At 57.4% G+C, this 9,916-nt stretch overlaps 1 protein-coding gene across 1 annotated transcript; it reads right to left on the bottom strand.

Annotated features, from left to right (window-relative positions):
* Positions 1–824: 824 nt before the first annotated feature.
* On the bottom strand, positions 825–9,434 carry GATD3 (glutamine amidotransferase class 1 domain containing 3). The gene is made up of 7 exons (XM_037043074.1): positions 9,168–9,434; positions 9,020–9,072; positions 7,794–7,907; positions 6,810–6,929; positions 3,712–3,804; positions 2,527–2,683; positions 825–1,647 (listed from the first exon to the last, which is right to left on the bottom strand). Exons 1-7 carry the CDS (start codon positions 9,324–9,326, stop codon positions 1,519–1,521), a joined length of 825 nt encoding a protein of 274 aa, XP_036898969.1. The 5' UTR covers positions 9,327–9,434; the 3' UTR covers positions 825–1,518.
* Between the last annotated feature and the right edge of the window lie 482 nt (positions 9,435–9,916).

Genomic DNA, 9,916 nt, shown 5'->3' with positions numbered 1-9,916 from the left:
TGTCGGGAGTACTATGTGATGTTCATGGCGGCAGAGCACAGACGTGGGCAACACCCTGGCAGAGAAGCCCATCTGGAGATTCTCCCAGGAAGGGAAGCCACGCAGCTGGGGCTCCCCTGGGCAACAGCCAAGATGCACTGTCGCCTGTGGGCTCACACCTGAGGGCTGTCCTCTCTGGTTCCACAGTGCATTTGCTTTGTGAAAACTCACCTAGGTGCACACTGTTGTATTCACAGGCACACACGCACATACACATGCACGCACACACACAGGAGTGCCTCCACGAACAAGTCTTAGGTTGGAGACTAAGCTTGGCTGTCTGCCCTCCAACAGGCCCTGCGAGGCTCCTGTCAGGTACAAAGGCAAAGGCAGGCACAGCCCTTCAGCCCCTGTGGTCGGTGCCAATGCAGCTGCCAGAGGGCTCCTGCCTGTGGGCCCACCTTCGGTGGGAAGAAAACTGGCCGCCAAACAGTGGGGCTCCATGAAGGAGGACTGGTACATCAAGGGCTGAGACAGGCAAATGAGAGGGCCTGGGTGAGCGCAGTGCCAGGCATCACACCCTGAGAAACCGGCGGAGGGGCAGCCATCACTTCCCCCTACACAGCAGTGAGGCGGCGGAGGGGCGAGCAGCAGGACCTGCCCCTGCACCAGCTCCTAGGCTAGCTCCAGCACCCAGCGAAACAATCCAGCAGCCCCACCAACAGCTTCCCAAACCCAAAGCACAAGCACCGTGGTATCTGTGCGTCCAGACTGGAAGGGGAAAGGTGCTCTGCACGCGAGGGTCCACCCCAGGAGCCCGCTCCCCAGAAGAGAAGCCACACTCACAAGAGGAACACAACACAATTTACTGCTTCTCCCATGGACATCTTGTGTCAGTGGGTGCCTGTGGCCTGGGACCAACCTGACAGGCCCCTGCCACCCAGCAGGTCCACCACCCACGCTGAGTGTCTCCAACTTCTCTTTCTTCCTAAAATTTAAGGAACTGAGACTCATTTAAGAAACCTCATTTACATTCCTCATCTGCCAACTTCAGAAAACCTGACATACAGCTGCCTGCTATAAAATCCCCATGACATTTTAATTAGTACATATTTAGCCCGGATTAGTGTCTCTAATTGTCAGTAACCATGGTTTTGGTTATCAGACTTATAAACTTAAATTGTTTTCCCTTCCAAACACTAACTATTCTGAAGCAGGCCAAATCTGAGATTGCAGAACAATACCTCTAACCCCGTCTGCTTCCTGAAGAAGCTGACTCTGGCTGAAATTTTGGGGATGCACAAGGAGTCAAGACACTACTTCATCCTAAAGGTGCAGAGTGACCACTGCCCCTCCAGTGCATGGGCTCTGCCTCCCTCCTCCCCTGGAAGAAAGGCTGAGGACGACACTCTCATGCCAATTTACCCCTGACCCCAAGTGTGTCCTATAAGCAGAACCGTGAGTTCCCGCCACACTCCCAGTTGCACAGGCGACCAGCTCCACCTGGAGGATGAGGTGGAGCCCACAGCCCTGGCCACATCACTTCTTGGCAAGTTCCAGCACCTTCGTCACCATGGCCCCGATCCCGTCGTAAATGTGGTGGAGTGCCGTCTCGCACATGAAAGCCGGGGTCGTGACCACCTTGTTTTTCTGGTCCACGTGCGCTTCGTGCACAGCAGTTAGGGGAAAACGCCAGCCAGCAAGGACGAGGAGATTCAGGCATAAAGCATGCACCAGACACTGCTCCCAGCTGCCCTCGGAATAAGTGCCACCATCCTTCCCAACGTGACAGGGTGGGCACACACACACTTTCCCCAGTGGAACCTGCAGGCGGCACCCCACCTTCTGCCAGACCGGATTGAACAAGAACATGGCCAACACGTTTCTAGGAGAAAACAAGCAGCTCGCATCTCAGAACAGCACCCGCTTCAAGGAGCCGTATGGCGGCACACATGTGGGACCCACTCAGGACCCACGGCACCAGTGGCCTTTGCTGGGTGCATGGTGCTGGCCCAGGACTCACCACAACCCCGAAGGCAGTGACAGCACCTCCGCTTTTCAGATCAAGACAACTAAGAGAGCTCATCTGCATGTCACTGCAACAGCAGAGGGCGGTTCCACTGGGGACCCACCTCACCACCCCAACTTCTGCCCCAGCTCACACAGACCCTGGGAGGTCACTGAACTGGCCTTGCCCTCAACTGCCCTAGACCTAGGCCAAACCCCTGGCCAGCCCGACAGCATGTCTGTGGGCTGCTCTGCACCGGAAGGAGAGGGAACACAACCACCTGATATGACTGTATATGAGACCCTCTAGGGAGCCATTTTTAGCAGACACCTGAAGGGACACTGTGACACACTGTTCCTCTGCCTCCGGCCCACGCAGGGATGCTCTGGGTCCAGGGGCATCCAAGGACCTGGTCTGCCCCTACAGGAGGCTCTCTACGCTCACGGTGCCCCTCGCAGGTCCTGGTTGGAGATGCTGCCTGCCCAGCCACGGAAGGGGACCCCAGGCCACATGCCGCCCCCAGCTGCCAGAAAGGATATAGTCACTCCCTTCACACAGTGCTTGGCGCCCAGGGCTTTGATGGCTTCTGCGGTCCCAGCATACGGCCATTTGCCACCTTCTTCCTGCTCGTGGCCCACGGTGACCTCAACACCGGGGAGCACTTTGGCCGCAAGGACAGGAGCGATGCAGCACAAGCTGAAAGGTGAAGGATAACAGGGTCAGCTCAGCCCCGTGCAGGAGGACGCCAGGCCAGGGGTGCAGGAAGGGCGCTGTGCACAGACGGCTCCCAGGCTCGGACTCCAGGCCGGTGCTGGTGGTGCTAAGGGGCTCTCAGGAGCGTGACTGGAGGCCTGTGAGATGCTGAGTGTAGGCGGGGACTGTCCTCTGCAGCCTCTGCCCCGCACTTGGATGCAGGGGTCTAACATAAGCTGGTCTTTTTCGGTTTGCCCGTGAAACAGTACGAAGCCGCACCCTCGGGAGCAGGAGGGGGGTGGGCCTCAGGTCTGCATCCTGTGAATTTGTCCCGAGTGTGCACACTGCTGAGCTCCTACCAGGCCTTCTCTCACAGGACCGAGTGAAGGACAAGTGACAGGCTCACTGACATGGACGAAACACGCCCTCTGTTAAAGTAGGCCAGAGAGGCAAACACGGAGACACTTGTGGACATGGGAGTCTGACGAAATCAGGTCTGACCACAGGGTCTCCATCATAGGGCCCTGTGTCCCTCCTGCTCAAAGGTGCGGCCGGCCTCCCCACTGAGGAAGGGCGGCTGAGAGCCACCATGGCAGGGATGAGTTTCACAGCAGAAGCGAGTGGAAGAAGAGGCGTAACTAGCTGAGCAGGACAGGAGGGCAGATGGAGGCCAGGGATGTGGTGCTGGGAAAGGATGGGAGTAAGGGAAGAACTGACAGGGGAATGTTCTAGAGGATGACAACCATCCCTTCTCCTTCCTGTTAAGTCTTCAGGAGAAGTTAAAATAAAACCACAATAGTACAGAATTTTTAGAGCTGGAAGTCACCTGTGAAACCCCCTCAACTAACACCAGGAAAGGGACTGAGAGTTTTCAGGACTACACAGCGCAGAGGCAGCTGCCACCTGTGGGTTACCAGCCACGGGCCTCGGGCTCCAGCCCACCAGCTCCAGCCCACCGCCTTCCCCCACTGCTGGTCCCATCAGCCTGCTCCCCAGGGGACAGGCGCACTCCTGAGGCCAGCAGTACCTACCCCACAGGCTTCCCGGCCCTGTGGAAGTCCTTCAGGACGCGCTCCACGTCTCCGTTGACTTTGCAGTCCTTCCCGTCCACGGCGAACGTGCTCCTACAACGAGAGGCTTCCTCACAGCTCAGGGCTCCTGTCTGTCTGCAACACCAGAGACCTGACGTGTGGTTCCAATGTGGGTTCAAGTATATAATTATACTTTTTTTTTTTTAAAGAAGGAGGCATGGAAAGTGGAAGGAGGGAGTTCGGGCAGCAGAGGTGAGGTGGGAAGGCAGATACCAGAGCAAACCAGCGGGTCGGACTGTGAGCCATGCCACGTGGTCCTCAGAGGTCTGCTCAGAAACCGAGAGACAGCAGGACACATCGTTGGTCTAAAACCAGTGACAGACGCTCCACCTTGACTAACAAGGGAGACACGCAAATTAAACAAGGCGCCACCCTTGCCACCAGAGGCAAGCCCCAGCCAGAGGGTATGCGCCTGCCTGCACCACCTCTATGGAAGGCAACTGGGTGAGACCCCCTGGGTTTCAGAGTCCGCCCTCTTTTCCGAAAGCCCCACTCTGAGCCCCCGGTAGTGCCTGTGGTCCCGCCCCTCTCTCCTGCAGGGACACCTGCAGGGTGCCGGCACAAAGGGCTGACAGGTGGTCATTCTCCTGACATGGGGTGGTTTCTCACAGTGTGTAAACCCATCGAAATGATCACTTTACACTTTAAATACGTGCATGCTAACTACAACTCCAAAAAGCTATTAAGAGAAGAAAGGCCCTGCACATCACGAGCGTGTCCACCAGAGCTGGCTCGTTCATCCAGTGGGACCGTGTGCAGCTGTTAGGACAGTTAACAGACCAAGCCATCTCGTTAAGTGACAAGTACCAAGTGCAGAACAGGGAACTTAAGAGGCCATCATCTGTCAGATTTTTAACACAATCACGCATGTGCATAACTCAGGAAATACACACAGAAGCTAGTCACAGTGCCAGGGAGGGGAGCGAAGTCCCACGCAGGAGGAACTGAGTAACTGCTGTCCCCACTGGGCTCACCCACTGCCACGTGCTGCACCCCAACGACCACAGTGCCTACGAGTAGAAGAGACTGATGTGGAAGCTGACCTTTCTTCTGGAAAGGTCGGAAAGAGTGAGGCCTGTGACCGGGAGTAGCATCTTTCCACAGGGTGCTATGAGCTCACAAACATGCCTAGTGGCTCCGGAAGCCCCACGCCCTTTAACACCAAGACACAGATGCACCGGAACCTGGCACCCCTCCTGTCTGAGCTCCTCAGTCAACCAGGTATGGCGTCAGCTTTGCTGGGGACACACCCCAGTGGGTGCTCATGGTCAGAGGTCAGCCAGCGGTTTGTAAAGCAGGCTCATCCTTCCAAAGGTCCAAAGTGAAAGCCCAGCTGATCCAGACTGTTCTCTCCCACCTCCTACCAGGAGGCTCCTAAGGACAGCAACATGTGGAAATCACTTCAAAGTGATTTGGCTCTAGATGCAAAAGGAGATTCAAAGGCTGGTTTTTGGGACAGGGAGTGGGTGTGAAGTGGGGCTGGGGCTCCTGGCTGGGAAAGAAGCCTTCTAGGAACTGGGGGAAAAACAGACAGATCTGGAGAAGCAGGTGAAGGGGAGCCCTGAGGCCTCTGGATACAGAAGGGTTATGAACAGAATCAGATTTTAGGGACCATAACCTCTGCCTGTTACTTCTGGGGACAGGACACCCAGACAGGGCCAGCTGGCAGGGTCAATATGCCACTGCAGGGGGACAGCATGACCAAGTGGTCAACTGTCCCAACAGGATGAAGGGGAGACAGTGAGCAGAGGACCCTGGCTGAGGCTTGAAGCCATGCCTTCCCCATGCACCACCCCTCCCCACAGGATGGGCTAATTCTGATGACAGGTGAGTGCGGACGAGGCACTTGGCTCTAAATGCAAAAGGAGACTCCAGCAGGCGTCTGGGGCGGGCAGCTGGAAATGCGGGGCAGGAGGGGACTTGTGCCCAGCGTGGTGCCAGCTGGGGTAACATGTGGGTGAAATTCCTGGGAGAACGGAAAGGGGGTGCAGCAAGGTGGTGGAGACTCCAAGAAGGAAAAGCTGGGAAGAACTGGGCTCAATGGGCAGGCCCGGCAGCACTCCCGAGACGTCAGGTAGCGGAGGGAACGTCTAGGTGAGGTAGGTGCCAGACACCTGCCAAAGGAGGTGTGCACTGCGAGGTGAGGACGTGGAGGATGCACGGCCCACGGGCTGGTGGGACAGCAGTGCCTGCTCAGCCTGCGCGTGAGAGAAGGGAGAGAGAGAGGAGGAAGTGGCGGTTCCCGGCTGGTGGGCTCCGCCAGCGGCCGGCTGAGGAAGGAAGCTGCAGGGCCCTAGGAATGGCCTCTCAGTGGGAAGACAAGCCCCAGGACCCGCTGCCTGCGGTCACGGTTAAGGGTTTTGTCACCACCGACCCCTGAGCCTGGACCAGGAATGTTCCTAAAAGTGACACAGGGAAACACCTGATCCAGGGCCCGACCTGCTAATTTCCTCTGTCTCCACCGAACACACACAGTGCCCCGGAACCACCCCTGCCCCGGCAGCCCACCACAGCAGAAAGGTGCTGGGACAGTGAGGCCATGCAGAGGGTTTCTGTGAAACACACAGCAAGAGACAAGGAATAAGAGAAAGAGGACCTGAAACCCAAAGGACGTCACAGTGACGGCCTCCCAGGCCATCCTGTTGCTGTGGCAATGACCCAAGGAGCAAAGCAAGAGAGGGCTCCTTCCTCCAGTTGGGACAGTCAGGTGACCGGAAACTAGTTTTCCGGGCCCCACGGCTCACAGGGACACACACGCAGAGACTAGTTCTGCCATTAGCAGACCCACCTACACTGCAGGCAGGTCAGAGGGAGTCACACCCATGATGGCAGCCAGGTGCTGGGGGCCCAGAAAGGAGCAGGTGAGAAAAACCTGAATCTTTCCAAAACATGACCTAAGTCCCATGCTACAGTAGTTTCCTGTCAGAGCAGCTACTTCATCATTTGGACGTCGAGACCCCGGCAGTGGCCCATGTCACTGCCTGGTCCCCATTACTGCTCCAGGCGAAAAGCACAAGGCCCCGAGCTCAAACACTCACAGGTTTTTGGCGGCTCCAAAGCCCCCGGGGAAGATGGCGGCGTCGTGGTTGGCGGCCCGTAGCTGGGCAAGGTCGGTGATCTTGCCACGGGCGATCCTTGCTGACTCAGTCAGAACATTCCTGGGAAAAAAACAGAAAGAAGCCAAGAAAAGCTTCAGCGCAGACAGGAGATCAGGCGGGAAGGCTCCCATGAACAAGAGGCTGAGTTTTCTCCTCCCAGGGAGCAGCACTCACATGTGAATCCCACGACAATACCTAGAAAAAGCAACAGTAAGGCTACAGGGACGTAGGTCTGCATATAAGACATCTCCCAGAGCCCTTCAGCTCAGCACTTCAGAACCCACCCGAATCATCTGGAGCCTCCTACAGGAGGGGTCACCCTCCTATCAGTCAGGGTCACCGGGCAGACAGCATCCACGAGGGGAACTAACAGACAACAGGACGGTGGTGGGGAAGTTAGGACGCTCCTGTGCCAAGTTGAGTGCAGCAACCACAGTGGAAGCTACTGCTACCAAGGCCAGGGGCCCAGGCAGAGAAGAAGCCACAGGGGTCCTGTCCAGAACGGCAGCCCCCAGCAGGACAGATGCGGTTTCTTCCCCTTAACCCACCTCTCACTGTCTAAACCTAGCTGGAAGGTGTCTGGGAACCACAGCCTCCACGGGCCGCTGCCCTCTGGTCCTGGCAGGACAGGAGGAGACAGGTGGCTCTGCGGGCTCTCAGCAACAGAAACACTGCTTACAGCTACTCAAAGACACGTAGGGTAGCCAAACCGAGGTACCTGACTTCACTCAGAACGAAGTATGGTGCTCACTCAGAAGGGTTGTGTTTTGGTACAGAATGGACAGTAACACTCTGAGACCCGCCTCAGACCTGCCCAGGGACAAGTGCACTGAAGGACGGAGGTTCATTTGAATGGATTAGACCCTGGCTGGAATGAAACCTGCCCCTGTTGACAGTCAAGGACAAGAAGGGTAGAAACCACACCTGGTTTCGCTCTCAGAAGGCTGTCCCTTGGTGTGGTCAATCACGTGCATCTGAGGGACATCAGGAGCGAAGATCTGGACCTCGGCCCCACTGCGGCTCAGGTGCACCAGAACCCTGCAAGGGAGGAAGTCAGACCAAGGTTGGAGACAGGTCCAACCTGCTTCACCTGTGAACATGTTCCTAAAAACAGGATTTTAGCTGAATGCCCAGTATAAATTCCTCATATAGTTAACAACCCACTAGCTTTACCAAAAGATGTGGTGGCTTGCTAAAGACACAAAGGCCCACAATTTGAATTTGCTGCCACTGAACTAGCCCCTGGAGACTGGCTAGTCTCCATGTTCCCTTCACAAATTGGGGTGCAGGGGGTGGGGCAACTTGACTGGTGCCACGGTCTAGCTGTTTGGATTCCCAGGCTGCTGGGGGGGCGCCTTCCTCCCACGGGCCAACTGATGGGGATACTCAAAGGTTTGACGAGGGCTTTGGGTCAAGATAGGAAGCTCAATTCCTGGTGTCCCCAACTTCGCTGTCATGGAGGCGGGAAGCACAAGGACATGCAGACCTCCTGGAGGGCCGCTGACCACAGCAGCATTTACCAGAGAGCAGCTCTGTGCCAGGTATGCAGTCACTCTGACTCGGTGCTGTCACTGCCCCCTTTTGGAGGAAGTGGAAATGCATCTTGTATTTCAGGCCCAAAGGTGCCTGAACTGAACTGCCCTGGTACTCACTTGGGGGCTCTGCTCCTCTCCTGACCTCCTAGGCACTCCACCTACAACTTCTTGACCCCATCCCCATCAAGACATTTCTGGCCCTCTGCCACCCACCAGTTCCACAAATTCTAAAGTTCACTCCTTGTCTGGTGGCAAGAACCAACAACTGACAGGTTAGGTCAGTGGCAGTCTACAGGAAGGGGTGCTGCAAGTGCGCTGCCTGGATGGAAATTGGGCTGACGCAGGAAGAAAAAAAAAACTGCCAAAACTCAGGCACCTGATCCCCATGCCGGTAAACACCGGCCATTCAAAACAGCAGTTGGGAGAAGTGCTTACTCCCGGGAGAGCATTGCAGGAGATATTTAAGAAGTTTATTTTGTGTCTCCTTGTATTTTGCAGATGTAACTTTAAAGCTTCTCTGTGTCTTTTCAGCCACTTCTGCCTTTCTAATCGGAGACAGGTTTCTACAGATTGCTGAGGAGGAAGCAACCCCCTTCCAAAGGCAGCCGTGCTTACGCTGAGGCCTCGTGGAGCTCCGTCCCGTCGTAGACTCCGCACCCGGACAGCACCTGCGGGAGGAGCGTGGGTCACGAGCCGTCCACGTGGTGGGGGGGTGTCTGACCTCCGGGGACCCCGCCCCACGGCCCCGAGGTCGTGCACTCACCAGCGCGACCCTGGCCCCGGGCCGCGGTGCGGAGCGGTGGAAGGTCGCGCGCGGGGAGGGCGCGGGCCCGCTGGACAGCAGCGGCCGGAAGCCGGGGAGCGGCGCAAAAGTAGAGGCCGCCGCCAGCCGGGGAGCCACCAGAGCCCTAACAGCCGCCATGGCCACGGAGGGGAAGGCAGGGTCACAGGGCCACGGGGTGAAGGGGCCTAGCTTCAAACTACTGACTCGCACCTGCGCAGTCTCCCTTTGAACTCCGCGAGAGCGCCGGCGGGAGGGGCCGCGCCTGCGCATTCCCCGGGCAGTGCTGCGACTCAGCCCTTGTCAACCAGTGGTTCTTCCCCTCAGTCTGTACTCTGGCTGGGCTGCCAGGCTGCTGCCAGCGGGAGACCCTGCACCCTGTCCAGTGTCTGGCTTCACGCCACCCCCTCCAGCGTGTTCAGGACCGCGCCCACACTGTGTCCACGGGACCAAGCAGGGGCCTGGCCACCGTACTGAAGTAGCCTCAGTGTCCTCTGCCACCCATGGAAGCCATCTCCGAACAGCGAAAAGCCAACGTCCGGGGTCTGAGGCTCCCAGGTGTCTGTGTTTGCGTTGGGATCCGGATTCAGTCCACGTGGGTCTTTCCCTGTGCATGTGGCCTGTAAACTGGAGGCCCGCCCCCCGCCCCACAGGGGCCGCACTCCGCTCAGAAAGCTGGGGGGGCGGGGCGGGGGGCGGTAGTGCGGGCTGCGCGCCTTTCATCACAGCCC

Source organism: Sturnira hondurensis, unplaced genomic scaffold (genome assembly GCF_014824575.4).
Source record: "Sturnira hondurensis isolate 20B ecotype Veracruz unplaced genomic scaffold, ASM1482457v3 Scaffold0003874, whole genome shotgun sequence".
NCBI classification, from domain to species: domain Eukaryota; kingdom Metazoa; phylum Chordata; class Mammalia; order Chiroptera; family Phyllostomidae; genus Sturnira; species Sturnira hondurensis.
Note: the sequence above shows the minus strand (reverse complement) of the source record. Positions and strands in the feature narration are given on the sequence as shown.

Bases quoted from the DNA above. Each gene is read 5' to 3' on its own strand.
- GATD3 (XM_037043074.1), bottom strand. From the start codon at position 9,326: ATGGCGGCTGTTAGGGCTCTGGTGGCTCCCCGGCTGGCGGCGGCCTCT. The intron at 9,073-9,167 runs GTGAGTGCACGA...CTCCTCCCGCAG, and splicing joins CCGGGGCCAGGGTCGCGCTG to GTGCTGTCCGGGTGCGGAGT. The intron at 2,684-3,711 runs GTAGGTACTGCT...TTCACCTTTCAG, and splicing joins AGGGCCGGGAAGCCTGTGGG to CTTGTGCTGCATCGCTCCTG.